The sequence below is a fragment of the Vidua chalybeata genome, chromosome 4 (genome assembly GCF_026979565.1).
Source record: "Vidua chalybeata isolate OUT-0048 chromosome 4, bVidCha1 merged haplotype, whole genome shotgun sequence".
NCBI lineage: Eukaryota > Metazoa > Chordata > Aves > Passeriformes > Viduidae > Vidua > Vidua chalybeata.
The window spans coordinates 62658537-62679680 of record NC_071533.1 but is presented as its reverse complement, the minus strand read 5'-3'; the positions used below and the strand labels follow the sequence as shown (position 1 = coordinate 62679680).

The 21144-nt window shown below is 43.9% G+C and overlaps 1 protein-coding gene and 1 long non-coding RNA gene across 3 annotated transcripts in view; one reads left to right on the top strand and one right to left on the bottom strand.

Moving 5' to 3' along the window:
* The window catches only part of CPZ (carboxypeptidase Z), a 34805-nt gene extending 13871 nt beyond the window's left edge, over positions 1-20934 (bottom strand). The window contains exons 1-6 of one of the 2 annotated variants that reach the window (XM_053941377.1): positions 20283-20934; positions 8611-8634; positions 7325-7699; positions 5663-5875; positions 3398-3594; positions 2297-2458 (exon numbers count right to left, since the gene is read on the bottom strand). In XM_053941377.1, coding sequence (XP_053797352.1) covers positions 2297-2458; positions 3398-3594; positions 5663-5875; positions 7325-7699; positions 8611-8634; positions 20283-20370 — 1059 coding nt within the window. In that variant the 5' untranslated portion in view covers positions 20371-20934. Of the gene's footprint in view, positions 1-2296; positions 2459-3397; positions 3595-5662; positions 5876-7324; positions 7700-8610; positions 8635-16898; positions 17475-20282 lie in introns of those variants that run through there. The other variant, XM_053941378.1, reaches the window with a different exon arrangement.
* On the top strand, positions 17576-19245 carry LOC128787321 (uncharacterized). Its single transcript, XR_008430663.1, has 2 exons — positions 17576-18034; positions 18131-19245. It is a non-coding gene; the product is annotated as an uncharacterized LOC128787321 (long non-coding RNA).
* Positions 20935-21144: the final 210 nt, after the last annotated feature.

The following is a 21144-nucleotide window of genomic DNA, read 5'->3' as shown; positions in this document are numbered from 1 at the left end:
GAGAAGTGATGTATTTGTAACCCCAGGTCCACATCCACTGAGGCAGAGCTCAGGTGGTTGTGTGCCAAGGTTCTCTGGTCCCTTGTCTGTGACAGACAACCCAGGGCGATGCTGCAGCTGGGGCAAAGCTGGGGTGGTAGCTGTGACAGCAATGTTGGGCTGTCTCCACCCATCCCTCTCTAAGCTGCTGTGATGTTACAGTGTTTAAGAAAGCTAAATACATGGTTGTAAAGATGGCTTCTGCAAGTGGCTGCCTGCCACTACCATCTCTCTTACAGGCCAGCAGAAGAGCCAGGGCAGAAGCAGGACTTGGAGACAGAGGAGGTTAGAGCCAGGAAATCCAGAGTTACTGGAACTCTGGGCTGGACAGTGTGAGACAAGCTCACAGTTTGCACTGGCACTGGCAAAAAAATGGGGGTCAAAGACACGTTTGTCCTTCTTCAGTATTTCCTGGGTCCTCAACCTCTGGACACAGAGAGGGAGGGAGCACATGGCTGAAGCAAGATCTCCATCCTTTCCTTCCCATGCTGGAGTAGGGCAAGGGTCTGAGGAGCCGTTCCACTCAGGTGGAAGGAGCACCATAGATAATGTGGGATGAACTCACCACAGCCCCCATTCCCAGTCCCTCTCCACTACACTGGGGAAGCAGGTATAGAATTCAGGTGCAAAATTAAGCTTGGGAAGAAGGCAGAGATGGGGGAAAGTGTTTTTATGATTTCTCATTACTCTTATTCAATTCATAATAAATAAAATAGATATAAATAATTTTCCTCAAGTCAAGTCTGTTTTGCTTCTGATGTTAATTAGTGACCAATCTCTCCCTGTCTTTATCTCAACCCATGAGCCTTTAGGTATATTTTCTGTTCCCTGTCCAGCTGAGGAAGGGAGTGATAGAGTGGCTTTGGTGGGCACCTGGCATCCAATTCACCACAGAGGTGAATCCAAATCTCTCTGACTTTTCTCTTAAAATCCCTTTTTTTCCCCTCTCCCAGCTATTTTCATTTGGCCTCAAGGTCTGTTCCACAGCTCTCAACCCTTCTTTACAATCTGAGGCTCTGAACTTCACTTGCATTTACCAGCCCGCTGTTATCTGTTATTATTCAGTCAAAAGTTAAAAACTTCTAAGCTCGTGACCTTATAACCCTGCATAAATTCAGTGCCATAAGCTGGGATCTGTGATTACATGCAAAAATAGAATAAACTACTTGAGCTTAATTATGGCAGAAATTAGTGGTCTAATACACTGTGCATTACTGAACCTCTTACAACCTTGGGTCTTCATATGCACATTATCCTGAGGAAGTGAGGTGCTTTTCTCTAGATTTTACTACTGTGAAATGGAGTACCAGAACACTGAGGCAGCATCAGGGATGCCTTTGGGATTTAGACCTGACTTTAGATAAGACTACCTGCAGCAGAGTAGGAACCTGAAGTATGTTCTCTCAAATCTTTTGCTAACACCAGAGGAAACAATACTGTTCCCCACCTGTCTGAGGCATTGTGCCAGCAATAAATATTGAATCAGAATATAATTAGTTTAAAAGTAGAAGAAAAGTAGAGCTCCCAATAGCTGAACTACTGATTTCGCTTCCTGTGATTCTTCTTTCAAGGGCAGCTAAGGTCCACTTAGAGTTGTGCTGGTGGCTGCTGATCTGCCAGCAACACAGGTAGTGCTGAGCTTTGCATTCCTGACATAACATCATATAGAGCTTAGTGATGATGAGTGTGAGGCCCTGTAGTGCTGCCTCCATTCTGCTCTCACCCCACAGCAACTTTCCCTCCCAGCACCTCTGCAGTTCAGCTGGCTGTTTCCACTGCCCTATACAATTACAGTCGTTTATAAACATCCTCTCTTAATGGAAGATGACACCACACAGCTTTACATGCAGCCTTTGTACATTTTCCATGGCAGAAACTCCTATTGCATCAGACCTGTGCAGGGCTTGGTGCAATGACAGACAAATCCATAAAGGCTTTAACAGGCACGACAGTTCAAAGCATTAATGAGGAATTATCACACACTTGTGACCCCCTTGTAACAGTCATTATTCTTAATCTAAACCAGCAAAGTTCAAATTGTCCACAAATTTTCTAAATGATTTGTGACACCTGCCTCTTTGGCCAGACCTACACCATGATTTTCATGCCAATCCTGAGCCTGTCCACTTCAGTCCTACTTATAAAATCTTATTATAAACAAATAAATTCAGAACAAGCAATCTGTTCTGAAGTTCTGTTCTCTTAACTCCTGAGCTGCTCTGTAGTATAAATGATTTATAAAATGTGTAATTCATACCTTACCCCACCAGTAGGACTGTGGAATGGGGATGTGGTCCAGACGGGCCCCACGAATCCCAGCTCTTCTGTAAGCCTCAGATGTCAAATCTGGGAAATTTCTGTTCAGGTCCAAGTTCTGAGCTGTCTGTCGTCCAATGACCCATCCGTTGTAACCAGCCCCCTGTTTTGTCACACAGAAGCCAATTTCAGAATAGCTCCCTGTCTCAAAATAGCACTTTGTGGAAATTGATTAATCAAAGGGAAGTTTTAAGAGAAGTAAACTGAAAATGTCTGTACTGTTAAAAAACCCACGCTTATTAATTAATCACATTTTGTCCCCATGAATGTTAATGCACTAACTAGCATTCAGGAAGTGTTTCACTCACCAGTGATGTGATTCATGAGAGGAACACAGGAGTTTCTTGCTCAGAGCAGCATGCAGAGTGGGTTAGAGGAGAAAAAGAAAATACAGCTGATGCCCCAAGACAGGATGAGGCAGAGTGCAACAACCCCCAGACTCATACAACAGACAGAGTTCACCACATAGCAAAAACAGAGAAAGAAAGGTCTAGTTTCACATTAGCAGTGGCAGAGAAAACAGAGAGGGAGAAATAAGAATGTCAGGTAACAAATAATAGAGTCTTAGTTTTCACAGGTCTCCATCTGACATGAGTTGATCTCTGAAGACTGCCCTCCATGATGAAACTTTGACAGTACAGACAATATTCACATTGCATTATGACTACAGTTTTAAAAGAGGGGGAACATCAGCATGTCGTTAAACTGCATTTCCTTATAAAACAATGTAAGTCATTATAGTGAGTCAGGCATTTTGTTCTAGGACTGATAGCAGAGAGTGCTAACTGTGTGAAAAACTAACACAGTCATTCCCACATCATCACATGCAGGCAGCAAAACTGACAAATATGGCTCTGCTTTCCTCTTAGTTCTGTTCACATCATCTGTGGAAAGCAATGCACCACCACACCTATTTGGGATTCTGGCAGTCAATTATTAGTGTTACACCCTTTACGTGACACTCCCCTGCCAGTTTGTTCTTTTCCATGGAGAATTATAGAAACATGAAGGCCTGAACATCTCCTTATAATAAAACTTTTACCTCTTCTGCAGCCAGTTCATACCCATCAGGATTGAGTGACGGCAGGAGATGAATTCTGGTGTTGTTGATCAAGGTCTGGATGCGAGGGTTCCCAAGAAGATATTCTGAACACAGATACTGTGCGAGGTATATCAGCAGTTCCTTCCCCACAACTTCATTTCCATGCATGTTGCCAATGTACTTAAATTCTGGTTTGACTGTGGAATGTAAAATAGTGAGATGTTTTAATTTGATTATACCTGAGTGGCTTCCAAAATCAGACTAACACAAGTTGCTTACTGATGAGTCAAAGTCTTATTTACACTAAATTCATGCACACGTTCCTACAAATAGCACAGCAGTTCTAGGTGAACTTCTCCCCATTAAACACCAGTTCAGCAACAGTTTAAATAGTGTGAAATAAAGTTAAGTCCAAACTATTAGGATTCCAAACCATAAGAGGTGATCATTGCTCTGAGCTTTTGCTAGAGTCATCATCAATTGTGGTCAAAGGATGCTGAAAACAAAAATATCAAGCCATGGCTGGGAAGGAACAAAACACAACCCTGGCACTCTGACCTACCTTGGGGGGCTTCAATGCCTTATTTTGTCACAGATCCTAGAAACCACTGGCAGATATGTAATATATTACCCCTTTATTTGGAAAAGAAGTTGGGTTATGCATAAAAAGGAGCTTTCAGGCTAAATAGCCCTGGAATAAGCCTATTAGAAACACATAACCTTACAATTCCCTGTAGTTATTCCCTCAATTTCCATCCTTCCTTACAAACTAATGGAAAGTAGAAAATAGGTGCACTTTGGAGACACCCTTTCCTGTCTATCCCTTCATCTTTGCCTTTGATCCTGGCCAGCCTGGAGCACTAGACACTGGAGGGAGCCTGGCACAGAGCTATTATGCCACTTGCTCAGGCTGGCAAAATCTCCAGCTCTGGAGCTATTTCTACCTCCTTTTATGCTGTCCCAAGCAACATGAAGCAATAGATTTAGAGAAAAATGCTAGGAAATGTGTTAAACTACCATCTTTTATCATGCCATATCCCAGTTTTCATTTAAAATCCTGATTCATAGGCTTTGTGTTTTCCTGGCAAATGGAGTACAAGCTTAAAAAGACACCTGCAACTTATTATCTTTGAAAAAGAGAGAAAGGGTGATAGGCCAGGAAAATGTAACGTAGATCTTTGCTCAATTAATGACATCTACTGGGACCTGATTAAGTTTAAAGGCACCTCAAAATACCTCTAGATCATACAAGGCAGCACAGCTGAGAGTAAACAAAGTGACCAGTCTTTGCCTTCCTCTCTGAGTCCCTTTTGTGTGCAGCACAGCACACAGAGGACACAGCAGATCTGACCTGAGATCATAATCTCAATAAAGTATTAGGTCAGATGTAGTTCAGTTCTGCCACGCTGCTGAGACTGTGCTGATGCTGGAGCTCTTCTGATGAGAAGCAATCTGAGGCTCTCAGCAATGGCCATAGCAATCCACCATATCTAGACAAGTATAACTTTTGACCTTGGAGCTAGTAACTGGAAAACAATATCTAATACTGCCCTAGAAAGTTAACTGCTTTGTGAAGAATTCAAAACACTTAAAAATCTGGCCCTTGCTGTCTTAATGATGAAACTACAAAATAGAGATTTGTAGTGTTCCCCTCTACAGAAAATTTGTGAGGACTCATATCCTAATGCATATATTAGCACCTATATATAGTATAATAACATCTGTTCAGGGGCTATGATAACATAAATTCCTGGTATCACCCACCTGTTACTCTGACATGAATAGCACTGACATGAATCTGTTCAGGAGGATTGTTTTCTGTGCTGAATCATCCTTTTTTAGTGTCAATGTCCTTCTCTATCTGAGGCCTCCTCAGAAGACTTGTGTATTTTAGGATGTGAAGGACAGTGAGGAAGTGGTAGATGATAGGGAGAGCAAGTCAGTAACAGAAATGTATCCCACATTTGTACATTGGGCACAAATAAATAACAGTGATATCACTGCAACCAAATACACACAGTGATACAAGGAACAGCATTACCAAACATGGTCACGCACAGAGCCCATAACAGTAAGAAATTGCTGCTGGGTTGTAATTGCTACAAGGAATCATCAACTACCACTGCAAATCAGGAACACAAGGGAGGAGAAATGCTTTGGAACCACTGCTTTTTATAGTTGAGAGATGTCCTAGTAAAAGGACCTGTTTTCACTTGGATAATCTGGTCTCCCCGAAGCAGCCTGATCAGCACTGAAAAAACTCACGCAGTTCGTGGTGTCCAGGCTTGGTTGAAAACTCAATCACAAAAAGATCCTTCCCTTCAAAACTGCGGCCTATGCTGTAAGTTGTGGCAATGTGGGAGCACTTTGAAGCAGTCTTCTTCAGCGTGCTCACCATTTGGGAATATGAATGATGTTTGAACTGAATAAAAGTTGCTGGCAAGTCTGAAGGCAAATCCTCCTCAGCATCTACTTCTCCTGCAATGAAAAGCCGTAACAGTGTTTAAAACCATAGTGCTCAGAGGATTGTATGAAAACTTGCACTTTTTTTCAAATTATCTTTATAAGTAGAAGAATTATAGAAAATAAACCTGCAATCAAAACCGTAAATGTATGTAGTACATCCTACACTTTATTGTGACATGTTTTTTAAAAAATCCTACTAATGCATATGCACACTAACCAATATTTGTGCAATCTAAAGTTAAATTTGACCTTTGACATGCTAGCTCATTTCAGTAACAAATTGTACAGATTTTTCCCTTTAAATTTGGTGAATCATTTTTTATTATGATCTGTCTTCAGCTATCTGGATCTTCATCCAAACAAAAATCTGTGACAATCATTAATGACAATATTTTAATGAGCTGTTAAGCCTGACAGGCAGTGAACGATTTATAAGTGCACTAAAAAAATAAAATATTTCAAATATATAGACAGCTATCACACAGGACAGGGTTTATCTAAATGCATCCAGGTATCTTGCTCTGAGCTGCCTGTCTTGATGCTCTTTTTAAATGAGGGGGAGAAATAGATCTTGAGCACAGTTTAATTAAGTCTTTAAAATAGGTTGAACAAAATTAATGACACATTACAGGTCTCTACAAAGACAACATGCTGAGTTGACAAATGAAGAGGTTCTGTGCCATGGATAAATCAAGCTGAGTGAGATGAGACCCTCCCCATGCAGACAAGGTTTGCCAGTAGAGTGACCTCCCTCCCTCCCTCCCTCCCTCCCTCCCTTCCTCCCTCCCTCCCTCCCTTCCTCCCTTCCTTCCTTCCTTCCTCCCTCCCTCCCTTCCTTCCTTCCTTCCTTCCTTCCTTCCTTCCTTCCTTCCTCCCTCCCTCCCTCCCTTCCTTCCTTCCTTCCTTCCTTCCTTCCTTCCTTCCTTCCTTCCTTCCTTCCTTCCTTCCTTCCTTCCTTCCTTCCTTCCTTCCTTCCTTCCTTCCTTCCTTCCTTCCTTCCTTCCTTCCTTCCTTCCTTCCTTCCTTCCTTCCTTCCTTCCTTCCTTCCTTCCTTCCTTCCTTCCTTCCTTCCTTCCTTCCTTCCTTCCTTCCTTCCTTCCTTCCTTCCTTCCTTCCTTCCTTCCTTCCTTCCTTCCTTCCTTCCTTCCTTCCTTCCTTCCTTCCTTCCTTCCTTCCTTCCTTCCTTCCTTCCTTCCTTCCTTCCTTCCTTCCTTCCTTCCTTCCTTCCTTCCTTCCTTCCTTCCTTCCTTCCTTCCTTCCTTCCTTCCTTCCTTCCTTCCCTTCCTTCCTCCCTTCCTTCCTCCCTTCCTTCCTCCCTTCCTTCCTCCCTTCCTTCCTCCCTTCCTTCCTTCCTCCCTTCCTTCCTCCCTTCCTTCCTTCCTCCCTCCCTCCCTCCCTCCCTCCCTCCTTTCCCCCCTTCCTGCCTCCCTCCCTCACCCCCTTCCTGCCTCCCTCCCTCACCTCTCAGCTTTGCCAGCGGGTCGAAACACCCCTCTTCCTCCCCAACGAAGAAGCGGTCACAGTCTAAGAAGTAGGGCCAGGCCATGTCTATTGCATCAAAGGCAGGGAGACAATTCTTTTTAAGGTTTTCACAGACGTGCCTGCAGGGTTTTATGACTTTGTCCTTTTCACACTGCGGGGCCAGCACTGAGCAGCCCAGGAGCCTCAGGTCGGGGTTGCATTCCCCCTGGAGCAAGTTGTGCAGCACGCTGATGAGCAGGTACTCGGAGCTGTACTCAATCACTTCTCGAGACTTCTGATCCAGAAAGTTAGGATACACCATTTGTGTATAGGCAACATCAGTACAAGAACTCAGGGCAATGTCCACGCATTTTGCTATGAAAAGGAGATGAACATAGGAAAAAATAACTTTCTTCACTGACACTCTGAATAGACAAAGAGAACATAACAAATACCATGTCCAATGAACTTATTTCTTTAGTTTTCGGGTAGTTTGGGAACAGTTTGCAAACTGAATTGCATGTTTAAAACCACTTATAGTAAGATGATGAGAAGCATGCTTGGTTCTGGAGATATAATTTGAGTTTACCAATTTGACCAGAGAATTACTAAGAGAAACATGGGAACCTGCTGGTGATAAAAACTCAGATTCCTGAATAGAAGTGTATTTGTGATATCAGTCTCTCCCCTGTCCTTGAATTGTCATATGGATTCCCTGAGTAGGTGTGAGATAGGTCTTCTTCTTTAGTGGGGAATGTACCACTAAGTTACGTGTTTCCTCTGCTTGGCCCCACAAAATTTGTAGAGTTTAAAATCTGTGAAACTACAAACCCTCCATGAAGTTTGATTGAAATTGCCCAAAGAGATGAAAAGTCTTTCTGGTGCTTAACTCACAGGCAAGCAGACCCATATTATAATTACTTGTATATTCTCATAAACCCAATACATTTTAATAAATCAGGTTAGGCGTTCTTAGGAAAAATAAGTGTTGGTAACACCTTCAGCCCACTTAGAAGTGAAAAAGAGTAATAGAAATACATCTCTTCAAAAAATTACTGGCTGTTATAGTAATGGATCTACATTGAGTGTCCTTCTCTTGGTAATGATTCTGGCTGGCAACAAATACTGTTGTCACAGCAGCAAAATACTGCACCGTGTGAAAGAGCACATTTCTCTTGTAAGAAAACCCACTGCAGCACCAACATGAGTATACTTGTCTGGAAATAATGAAGGAATACTTATGGTTTTGAGGTTCTCCAAGAACAGCAAGGAAAGACACTTCGTACCTTTCTGTACAGTTTGGCATTGGCCTGTAAATAAACAGAAAAATCATTACAGGGTGGGTATCCAGGGTTCCTCCTTTTTGTTAGGAATTGTCTGATCTGCTATGTGCTGCAGCTCAAACTGAGCCATACCAGCCATACCAGGAACAAGCACATATTCCCTGCAAGCACATATTACAGAATCATAGAATAGGCTGAGTTGAGAAACCCCATTCCCTCTCATCCACACACAGTTAGGTGCCTAGGAAATTTCACTAATCAAAAGCTAGATATCATTTAATCTGGTTAGTCTAAAAGTCCATATGAGTCCTTCTGTACATATTAAAGTGTTTTATCAATCTTCTCTAAAAGATCTTTTTGTCCTATATAATGCTGTGGCTACCCTTCCTGTAAAGCAATTTGGTAGATATGAGGGGGCTTTACTGCTTCCTCATCCGACTTCATTGTATCTCTAGCAGTTGTGCTTTATCATACTATTAATAATATCTTAAAGCTAATTATTTCCCTCCCCAACTACTCTCACAGGAAAACTTTTCCAAAAGATCACTCTCCTAATGGCTAGAAATTGCCTTTTAATTTCCTGTTTTAAAGTATTCGTGGCCAGTTTATATCCATTGTTGTTGTGCCAGCATTGTCCTTTAGCTTAAGTAGCTCTCTGCATTCCCTGGTGCATTCCTTCACACTGCATTTGCAATGAGCCAACAGATCTCTGCTTTCTGTTTACTAGGTCAAATAAATGATGCTCTCTTGACTTTGAAGGAACATGGTTTGATGACCCAGGAAATGCTTCTTTTGCTCCTGTAGCCAATAATTCTACACTGTCCTTCTCCAATACTGGCAACTAAAGAAACATTTTTCTGCCAAGGTACTGGAGTTGGTTTCACCAGTGCCTCATAGGAGCTAAATCACTCTGTGCAAGCCTGAACACCACCAGGTTCACCTTTCTTGTGGTGTACTAGGGATCTCTTCTGTTGCTATTTCTTCTTGTTCTCATTGGGGGGACAGGGATCCCAGCTTCTTGCTCAGTAAATTGAGCATTTATCCTCACAAGACCAAATTCATTATGTTATCCTTTTTTCCTGCTAAAGAGTTTAAACTTCTACTCCTGCCATATTCCTTTAAGCATAATCATCTGCATATGTGTTGCTAATGAGTTGATAATTCTTTAGCCAAAATAAAGTCATTGTAATGAGAACAAAATTAACCCTGGGATTTTATCTTGGAGGGAGACATTTAATTTGAAATCAGTCTGGTTTTATATTATGGATTGTAATTGAGCCACATTACCTCATAAAATAAATGAGGCATCAGAACTAGCAGAAGCAGCCCATCCCCAACACCAACAAGTTCTGTTAAGCAGCCAGCTAGAAAAAATCATATCCATACAAACTCCTTTCCCTGCTCAGTACATTATGATAATTGCATTAAATAATACCTGGTTCATCAACAGTGATGAATCCATTATAGGATTTCAGTGTTTCCCCTAGCTAGGCACAATCCCCTCTGTGAGTTAGTTATTAAGGTCAAAGCATTTCTAAAAAAGCTTCATCTCAGCCAAATATTGCATGCAGTGCTACATCTGGGGATAATCAAGCAATAGCATTTTGTACAATGCCAGCTGGGAGAGAGAAAGAAATTATCTCTTTTTAGTGAGAGTTCCAGCAATTAATCCTGCTGATAAAATTGGATGTTACTACCCCTTGAATCTGGATAGTCTTATATACTAACATCATCACACCCACATTTGAGAGACCTTGGACATAAGTCTGGAGTCAGCCAAATATTCCTTACAGAGGGGAAAATGTAGTGTGGAGAGGACTGCCTTGAGTTTAGCCATGTACCAATGAGGAGAATGACTCTATCTCTGTTTATCACCAGGGTCATTAGCAATAAATCCCCTTTGTTACCTTGAGAGGCAGATGAGAAATATTTGCCACCTTTTTTTTTCCCCTCTCCTGAGCAGAAAATTAATGTATTGTAGCTATTATTTTGGATTAGAGGGTTGTATGTGCTGGACACAGTTCTTTGTGGGGTATTTGGCAAGTATGGATGGCCTTTCTACAACTGCTCACATTTCCTCAAAGAGGCATTTCCCCCTCTGCTGGCTCCAGGACGAAGCTACAAATGTCCTTCTAGTTTTTGTCTCTGACATGCAATGATCAGATAATGAAACTGAGGCACACACAGTCTCCCCAAACACTTTTTCTGTGGATGAGTGCTATTAGCCATCAGTCAGTTTGAGATGTGGCACAGGCCTGTTCTCAATGGCATCTCAGAATTCTGCTAATTCAGCTGGAGCAAACAGGCATTATGGCAACGTGCTGGAACAAGCAGAGGCAACCAAAGAGAAAATGTGGGAGGTGGGGTCTGGATGTGGTGCTGCCTCTCCCTGCTCCAGCTCCCTGAGCAGCAGCAGACTTGCTGCCTTTAGCAGGTGCCTCTTTCTGCCCAGCTGGCCAGAAGGAGAGGCATCAGGAAGCGATGGATAGCTGATGGAAGAGATGTGAAATTTCACTGATACACTGTCCTGGGGTTCACCTGAGGACTGGCTACTTTTGTGAGCACGAGGAGATGTTAGCACAGGAGAGGGAAAGACAGCTCTAGTTTCAGACTGTGCATGTCATCCACACTTTGATATTTTTACCATATCTTTATAGGGAGAGGAAATCTATTAATCAACATGTCCAGTGCTCATTAACAAAGATGCTGAGTGAAGAGGATAAATCTATTTTTTAGATGTGGTACCAAATCCATATAAATATTTTCCATTGCAACTGAAATTATTCATCTCAATATGTAATAAGCAGAGGTAATTCTGCAACACCCCTGCTCAGTGGGTAAAGCTTTTCCACTACTTGTGATCCAGGATGCCCCTTACAAACTCAAAGTTACCACAACTCACTCACTGATTAGCAAAAGCAGCTCCGTGCTGCTGGGTCCTAAACCTGGATCTAAACCTAAATCTAGATCTAAGCTGAAATTAGATTTAAGTCTCACACTATTGCAGCATATCGTGGCATTTTCTCTCTGTCTCTCCTTACTAGAGATATCCATGCAACAACTTCTGGCCACCTCTCCCCATCATGCAAGCTGCTGTATGAGCCATGTATCAGCCACAGCTCTGTCTTGCAAACACCCAGGACTGAAACAGCTTGAGATTTCAGGTTATTGGGAGTATACATAAAGTCAAGAGAGAAAAGGTCGGTCTGGTTTGTACCAAACCTTGCTTTATAGCCAGCCTTAAATGTGTATGTGTGCTGATGTGGTGTTTTGACTTTCCCAATGTTTCCTAACACCAATGCTTCCATATGTTTTGGAGAGTGCAGCTCTGCAGGGGCCAAGGATAATTCTGCAGGATGTGTGCTTACATAAATAAGTGTGGATACACGTAGCTGGGCCTGCCTGCCTGCCTGGAGAGCCAGCAGCAGGAAGCTCTCTAAGGCCAACTCCCAGGCTGCAGCTGTACGGTCTGCTCCTGCAACCTTGCACCCAGGCCTGGGTCTCTGCACATAGAAATCACCAGAAAATCCCCATCCATGCTCATGACAGCTTGTTTCTCTAAGCTCTGGCAATGCCAGAAGAGTTCAGCCACTCCCTTCCTCGTTTTCATAAGAGAAATTACAGGGGCTGATATACGAAGAGTTTCTCAGGTCTCCCAATTCACTTGGCAGGCTTCAATTGCTGCTTCTTCTGTGCTTGAAAGAATCTAAAATTTTTCAATTTTTTTGGCGTAAAGGCTTCCCTGGGCTCAAAGGAAGACAGCGTCACCTCCTCTCAAAGTCCCATCCATCGACAGGTTGGTACAGAGGGATCTTTTTCTTCCTGACCCAGAACAGCCTTTTCCATTTTTTATGTTTAGTTTTGTACTCTAACTATTCCACCAGAGCTACAAAAGTCCTTTCAGTAGCACAGCTTCTATTCAAGATTATGGATAAATAACTTATTGAAGAGGAGAAAAGCCATTTCAAGCTTTCTGAGCTCTCTCTATAAAATACGCTTCTGGTTTTAATTTGCAAAGGCAAGCTTGAAAATCTACAATGCAGCACATACATATTTTACTGCCAAGCTTACATTTTTTCCCCTTGATGATTCAGCACCAAAGGAAGCAAGCTGCTGTGATTAACCCTAACCCAGACAACAGAGCTCAACAGCTACTTCTAGTACCATGGGCTGGCCAGTTGCCTTTTCAAGAGCAAAGCCAACAGGTGATTCATGCGATTGATGATCTGGAATAAGCCCAAGGGCAAGTTTTAAATCTGAAATATCTAAGTCATTCAGTGAGGCAGATTGATAGGGGATGTGCTGGTCAGCACAGATCAAAATAGATCAGATAATTTATATTGTAAAGACCAGCATACTCCCTCCCAGCTTTCTGGGCTTCTTACAAAACTTTCTTAAACTAGAAGAACATATGTATCCATCTTAGTCTGTTTATAAGCAAAGCCTCCACTTTTCCAAACAATGCATTTTAGTTCCTTATCACATTACTATTACTCTCCTGACTGTTTCTCATGGTTCATCAAGTCAGTCTTTCAGTGATATTGTCACTAAAGAGACAAAACTTAGTATCAGTAGCAAGGTACAAACACTGGAAAAGCACTTTCGAGTGGCAAAGCACAACCTTTCAGAGCAGCTCCTAGCTACAGCAAAAGCACAAGGGCAGGACAAGATCCATTATATAACACTAAGATGGATCAGAACCATCAGGAGGAGGCTGTGGGAGGAGTGGAGATGTAAGGGAACTAGTGGCAGAGTAATGAGAGAGCTGAGCAGCTCGGGCAGGGGGAGAATGGCTGAGTAGAAAGCCCAGAAGAGAAGGCAGCCACACACCCAGGGTATATATGCAGGGACAGAAGTGGAGAAGATTCCCAGCCACAGAGAAGAAATTCCAGGAAAACTGGAGGAGAGAGGAATGCTTGCAAAAAGCAGCCACGTAGTTAACTCCATTTTCTGGATACATCAAATGTTTTGTGAGAAGAGGACTGAATAGATGTTATTAACCCTCCAGCAACTGCAGTAACTGCCTGGGGAGGGATGTGTTTGAAGCAAGCAGAAAGCAGTGCCCTGCAGCCCTCCTTTAACCCCGCTTCCTCACTTGAAGAAGCCTGAAAGCACCTGAAAGAGATTAATGCCTCCTCTGCCTTTATTTTGCAGAGCAAGATCACAGCAGGAAGACACAAGCCAGTGTTCGTTGCCAATCACCCTTCATTCTAACCCATCTGCTGCCTGGCATTCGGTTAAACATCCATTTTTATTGAATTACTGAAGGAGTTCCCACAGCAATGACACTGCAATCAGCTCTTTTGGGATTGTTTCTCTCTCAGGACTGCCCTGGAGCCAGTGAGAAGGTGCTGAAGATTTTCCATGGGTGATGTAAGGTCACAACCTGCAGACCACAGTTCAAAATCTGTGCAGATGCACACCAAGACCTGTCACATGGCAAAGGCACAAAGACAGCTTTGGTGGGCACCAGTAATCCTCCCTTGTTCCTAGTTGTTCATATGCAACTTAAACATGTCTGCAGTTGTAGGTGGTGCCTAAAAGAACTGATGAAGAATATTTCTATCTGTCTGTCTGTCTCCACCACAGCCTTGGTGCCTCTGGTGACTCTGGTGTCACCCCAGCTGTGTCTCTGGCTGGTAAGTGCTGCTCCAAGGAGTCCTTCAGGAGGTGAAAATCCCGAATATAAACATAATTCCCTAAACAAAACCTACAAAATGCCTTTTTCTGGCCTCAGTTGAGATCTTTTCCAAGTTGCAAGGGAAAAATTATCCATTGGGAGAACAAAATGCAACAAAGATGATGACAACGAAGTGGGCCAGGAGTTGCCAGATTGGCTGAAGGCTTAGTGAGCTTCATGTGTGACAGGGCTGCTGCTGAACAAGCATTTCCTGTGCACTAGGGTGATCTGGAGACATGTGGAGCACTCTCAGGGTCTGGTCAGTAAAGGAAGAAGAAATAAGCTCAAATCTCAGGGATGATGGCATTAAAAACAGCTGGGGTGAGAAGGTGGAATAGGTCAGGAAATCTCTACAACTATCATCTAAAGGATCAATTGTTTTGCCAGATTGCCTGGTGAAGGATGAATACACTTATTAACCAGGTAATCTGATCTGTGATGCCCCCATAGCTTTACTTTGTGACCATGCACTCTTTACAGCTCAGTTCCTATGGTTTAAGGATGTAGTACTCTCCAAGTGCTTTGGCCAACAACCTACCACAGTTAGAAGCTTTTCTTTAAGCGAGCCCAAGTCTGTTGAATGCCATGGGACAGAAGATTATATCTGAAAAATTGAGGATTTAATCTTTTCTGCCACAATTTTTCCAAAACATCTGCCAAAACATCATCCCATCCTCTTTAAACAGTGTGTCCATCCCCCTAGATCAACTCTGTCTTTTCTTTAGTTTAGAAGTATGAGGACTATTATAATTAACATCACATCTGATTCTTCTGTAACTAGAGTTTTAACCAAATATGGTACTTTTATGTTATAAAAGATTGACAGTTAATTTAACAACCTTGACTTAAATCTGTGCCTTAATCTCATATTGTCTCCTAGATAAATGTATCCTATTATAACCCTAAAAATTGGATGTCAATTATATCATTGGAGTTACAAGAGTATACATTAAGGGATTAGTTACAAGAGTATAAATTAAGGGATTGAAATTTCAGTTTTATTTCTGAAGTGGACAAAGTAACCCAAAGTCCTAAACTCCACTGATTTGTGACAGCTGCATCCAACTGGAAGGATGTCCAAACAAGATTCAGCGGTCATAAAAACCCTGGGTCATAAAAGCCCAGCAAAGAGACCAAGACACAGCCCACCAGCCTCAAACACCACGCTCACAACATGATAGGTGACTTCTGCATGGTACCTCCATGCTCAGCCCTGCATCAGGCAATTACACACGACATTTATCCAGCATTTGGTCCAGACTTCAGAAGGGGTTGGCTCTCACATGGCATCAGCAGCCCAAAGGGGACCATGGTAGCTGTCAGCCAGCCAGCATCCTCAAACACTGTGACTCTGTGAAGGGAGAGGTAGTGTCTAGAAATGTTATAGGGGATCAACCATTAGTGTTATTAAGTCTTGCTAAAAGCCTAGCTGTGACTAAGAGCAGTGGGATTTTGTTCAAGTTTTGACTATGTCTGCACACCCCCACATTTTAAATGTCTGTACAAGTATTCTGAAGAAAACTTTGCCTTCAGATTAAAATCATGTATAAATCATTTCAGCAGTATAAGGAGATACCTATGTATTTTATTTTCAGTATAAACTTTCCCCTCATAAGTGACTGTTTCTGATCCCATTTCCCATGTTAAAAGGAGCTGAAGGCCAGTGTTGCTAAAATAATTAATTGTGTAGAAATCCTAGAGCCACTGGCAGGAATTCAGCAGAGCTCACATGATTCAGTGATGACAACTGGCTTCACAAAGAGCAGGAATTTCTCATCTTGTGAGTAGGCATGATGTAGATGCTAGTTGTGCATTTTTTTGTTTTGACATAACTTGGACACATCCATCTCAAGTCCAGCGAGTGAGATTCCTGCAGCCTGGGCTTTCCCACACGTGGCAGCACAGTCCTGTGGCCATGCTCCATGTCAGCACCTACCAGTGCCAGCCACAGCAGGATGAGGGACCACCCCACTGGGGCAGGGAGAAGACCCCAGCCAGGTCTTCTCCAGTGCAATCACAGGAGCACAGGAGCAGCAGCAGCAGAGAGGCTCTGCCTCTGTGTGTGCACAGGTTTCACCAGGAAACCAGCATGAGAAACATCCACCAGGAAACCAGCATGAGAAACATCCACAGCAGGTGAACAAATTTGCTCAGGTCCCATGGAGCCAGGGCCAGTGTGAAGCTCATAGGAGGAAATAACTTTTCCCTTTTTTTGCCTTTTACTTTGCAAAAACTGTGCCACATTGTGGAGTTTGGAGCTGCAAAGAAGAGGGGAAAGGTATAACATCTCTATGTGAACATGCTTTTTCTGTCAGTCTTACTCAATGTTGTAGCTCAGAGAGGAGCCAGTCCCACAAAATCTGTTCTGGGCTCCAGAATAAATACTGTAATTGTCCCCTGCCTCCTGCCCTGGTGGTTTCCCACTCCTCATCTCTCTTCCTTGTACCTCCCCACTCCCTCTCATCTCCACTGGCTAAGGTCAGAGATCATCAGGATGGGACAATGTCTGTCTCAGGAGAAAGCCAAAATGATGAAAACAACAAGGTGCTTGGAAGAGGAGGTGACCCACAAGTGACAGGTGTGCCAACCAGCACTCTGGCTGCTCTCCTACCTCCACAGCTTCAGGTTAAACAGCTCCACTCCTCAGGACTCCTGCCTGGAGAATAGGAGGCTCAGGAGGACCTTCTCCTTCTCTACAACTGCCTAAAGGGGGGTTGTAGTGATGTGGGGGCCCTTCTCCCAGGTAACAAGTAAAAGGACTAGAGGAAACAGCCTCAGGTTGGTCTAGGGGAGGTTTAGGTTGGATATTAGGGAAGATTTCTTCACAGAAAGGTTGTCAGTCTTTGGAAGAGGCTGCCCAGGGAACTGGTTGAGTCAACATCCCTGGAAGGATTTAAAAGATGTGTAGATGTGCTGCCTAGGGCCCTGGTTTGCTGCTGAACCCGGCGGTGCTGGCTCCATGGCTGAACTCGAAGAACTTAGCGGTCGTTTCCAGCCGCAGCAATCCCATGGCTCTGCCATCTGTCAGGCTGTGCCCTTCAGGCGCTGGGGCAGGGATCGGGCGGGCGGCAGAAGGCTCGGGCAGCCCCGCTGGCTCTGAGGCGGGTCAGGTCGGTGTCTCCCCGCAGCCGTGCGGACGAGCGAGGAGCCACACGGTGGCACCACAGACGGCGGCGCGGCCCTGCCCGGCCCGGCCCGGCCGGAGCCGCCCGGGGCCAGGGCGGGCCTGGGGCGTGCCCTCCCCGCGCAGCCTGTGAGGGCCGGGGGTTTGCAGCCCCACTGCAACACCCGGGTACCCCTGCCCCGGAGTTCCCCAGAAAAGCGCTCCCTGAATACAAGCAACAGGAAAGGAAAGGTTTCATTGCTTTTAGCATCACTATTGATGACGATTTTTTTGCTGTTATGCCCCATTCTAGAAGTGTTCAAGGCCGGGCTGGATGGGGGCTGGAGCAACCTGGTCTAGTGGAAGGTGCCCCTGTTCAAGGCAGTGGGGCTGGAACGAGATGACCTTTAAGGTCCCATCCAGCCCAAACCATTCTATGATTCTATAATGCAGCCTTAGCCTGACCCTGGTGGCATCACAATTGTAGAGTTGTCCCCAGCTGCAAGGAAAGTCACCTATTTGAAGACATATCACTTCAGTCTGCCTCTGTGGATTTTTAGTTTTGTTGTCAATATTTACAAAGCACTTCATTTAACTAATTACCTCTGGACTACATCAGTCAGTAGTAGAGATGCACAACTTGGGTAAAGAGGAACCTGTTTTATTATCTCCCTCTGAAAAAGTTTGGGCATCTCTCAGAGGAAACGTGCTAAACTGTACTTTTCTCACCCAAACTATAGGCTAAGAGGCCAGTTAAACTCATAAGGGTCTGACAATGAGACCTCGTAGCATCTTGTCACTGAGAGAGAGCTTCCTGACTGCCCAGGGATACAGGACACGGCTAAGGAGAAGGCATCTGCCCTCTCTTAGTGCCATGGCTCCCAGCTGCTGCCCAAAAAGCTCACCACATAGTGTATGATGCCTGTGACATATTCTGGAGCTGGATGACAATAATAATTTCCTTATTTTTCTTAACAGAAAAGCACAAAGCATTTTCAAAGGATCTTGGTATTGTAAATCATGTTTCATTTTGGCTTCTTATGAAAAAAAAAAAAAAAAGGCAAAATGAGTCACTGCAGAACAAACACCACCAGGAAGCCTGCAGAAAGCAGCTCCAGCCTTGCTGGGAGTCAGACAGTTGTACTGGTTCCTGCTGTTCTTTCCTGCAAGAGCAGCCTCAGGCTGGTCTCCTCTTACAGGGCACTACAGGTCTGGCCACTGGAATACAGCAAGACCTACACAATGGATCCCAAAACAGGAGAGAAAATCCCACTGCTACAGCTGAAGATACAGCCTGTACCCTGAATGCTGAGAGGAGACTCCTGCACGGTCCATTTGTGAACATGTGCATCACTGCAGGCCCCTTTCTTTTCATGTGGCCTGACATGATCTTATCCCCCCTTTAGAAAAGAAAGACCCTGGAGAAACCTGTCAGGTCTCTCAATGTCCAAGCTGCTGCTTTATTGTCTGACCCAACAGCCCTCCAGTGTGCAGTGTGTCCCCTACGTGGCACACAGTGTGGTGCCATTGACAGCTCCCTTTCCCTACCTCTAGCCATCCCTCTAGCAGCATATTCAGCTGCCTTTTTGCAAGCCCTGCCCTAAAGGCACCACAGCTGCCAACACACACAAAACACTCTCAGAGTCACCCCTCAATGATCCATACATTTGTGGTTGCTAGGATTAATATCCCATGGCAAGACTCTGATCAGCTGGAACTGGAGCAGAATCATACCTCACAGAGAAAGGTCATGCTGCAAACCACACAGACTCTTCCTGTAATTGGCTGTAAATAGTCTACAACTCTTCTCTTTGTGCAGCTTTATCCAAAAATAAAATCCCTTTAGGCTGTGGTAGACCTCACTTTGATGTTCATGGGAACAGCACTCTCAAATTATATGCAGTACATGGCACATGGACTGTACTGTGTAGCAGTTCAATGCCAGTGACAGGCTATGGCTTATATTTAAGCACTGAAATATAGTTGAATTTCCTTGGGTAGCATTAAGGTCAGTTTCAGGTTAACTTATCTCTTCCTGTAATCCTATAAAATAAATATTTTTCTGACTCATTTTAAGTTTAGAGTCTCTGAAAATAGTTTTCCTGGAATAGACCTTGTCACTACACTGCAATTCATGTCTCCACTGTCCCCACATAATTAAGCACACTTGATTAAAAAAAATGTATTTTTAAAAGGCACTGTTAATATATTTTATTAGCCAAGTTGTTACTGAATCAAAACTTTCAATTAATTTAGCAGCATGTTCCTGTTTAACCTTTATTGTAAAGGATAAATCTGCTTTTCCAGACTATCAACCCAAACAAATTCCATATTGCTTATAGCAAGCTAAAACACACCCTACAACTGTCAGATCCTAATAAATCTCATACTTTGGACTTGAAATAAATGACCTAAAGCTAAATGTAAGGAAAACTTTTTTTCTTAAGCAGAAAAGTATACAGAAGGTCAAAAGGTCACCTTCTTGCAATCTGACTACCACATTCCTAGAAGGCACGGCCAGAGATGAGGTGAACCTTCTAAATTCCCCATAAGAGTGAGGGGGGTCCTTACAACTGGCAACTCCACAGATTGACAGGAAGACACCTCTGTAACAGCCTTAAAGACAGTGATGAGGAATCTTTATGTTCCCTTACATCACAGCCTTGTTTTTCTGTTGCACAGCCACACACCTCCCACCTTCCCATCCATGCTTCCCAAGCACAGCCCCAGTTTCACCACCAGCAGTATGCAGATTTCCAAAGAGCTGATCCTCCTCATCTCTAGGGGAGAGTGACAGCTCCTGTCTCCCTCTCCTTGGAGCTGGAACTCTTTACTTATCTCCAGGAGAAGGAAGAAAAGAAGAAAGAGGACTTTTGGGGTGGTTAGCCTTACCTAGGGTCTCCTGGCCGGTTTCACAGCGGGGTGCTGGTTTGGTGGCCCTAAGCAGCCCACCAAGGAGAAGCAGGAGCCTCAGGACCATGCTGGAGCCCCTTGCACAGGCAGCACAGTGATGTGGCACTCACTGCCTGATGGAGTGACTCCTCTCCTGAGCCTCAGCGCGGCTCTGGCTCTCCGAGCTGCAGAGGAAATCAGTGCACTGCAAGGGCATGCCCACGTCTCACTGTGTGTGCAGTCCAGGCGTCAGATTTCAGCTGCATTTGAGCTTGGAAAGCAAAAGGCTTTGAGACAGAGAGGGAGGAGGAATGAGCTCCCCCTCCCCTCTGCCTCCAGACCGTCTCCCTCTTGCAGCCCGGTTTACAATTTCATAAACAGTTTGAGCAAAGGGGGTCCCCTCAGGGTTGTGCCCCACCGCGGGTCCCTTTGGTCTTCATGCAGCACTTCTCTTAAGGGACGAGGGACATTCATGAAAGAGTGTCTCCCTGAAGCCAAGAGAACTGTCTGGAGAGAGCAGAGGGAAGAGACAGAGAAAAGCGAACAACTGAAAGCAACTTTCCTCTCAAACTGTGGTATTTCATCACATACTTAACTGCAAGTTTAGAACATAACATGACAGTGAAAGGACTCTGAGCTGCATCCCCTCCAGCACATAGAGAATGGGAACACACAGAATAGCCACCAGGATCCCCCTCTGCGTCCTCCTCCTGGGAATTTTACTTAAGATAAGATCAAGTTGTCTGGAGGGATTTCAGTATTTTCTGTCTATTCTTAAAAAAGAATAATTTCACAAATGTGTAGATAAGACTCCAGAACAGCGTTATAAGGTTTAAACTGGATAGTAAATCTATGTTAAGTT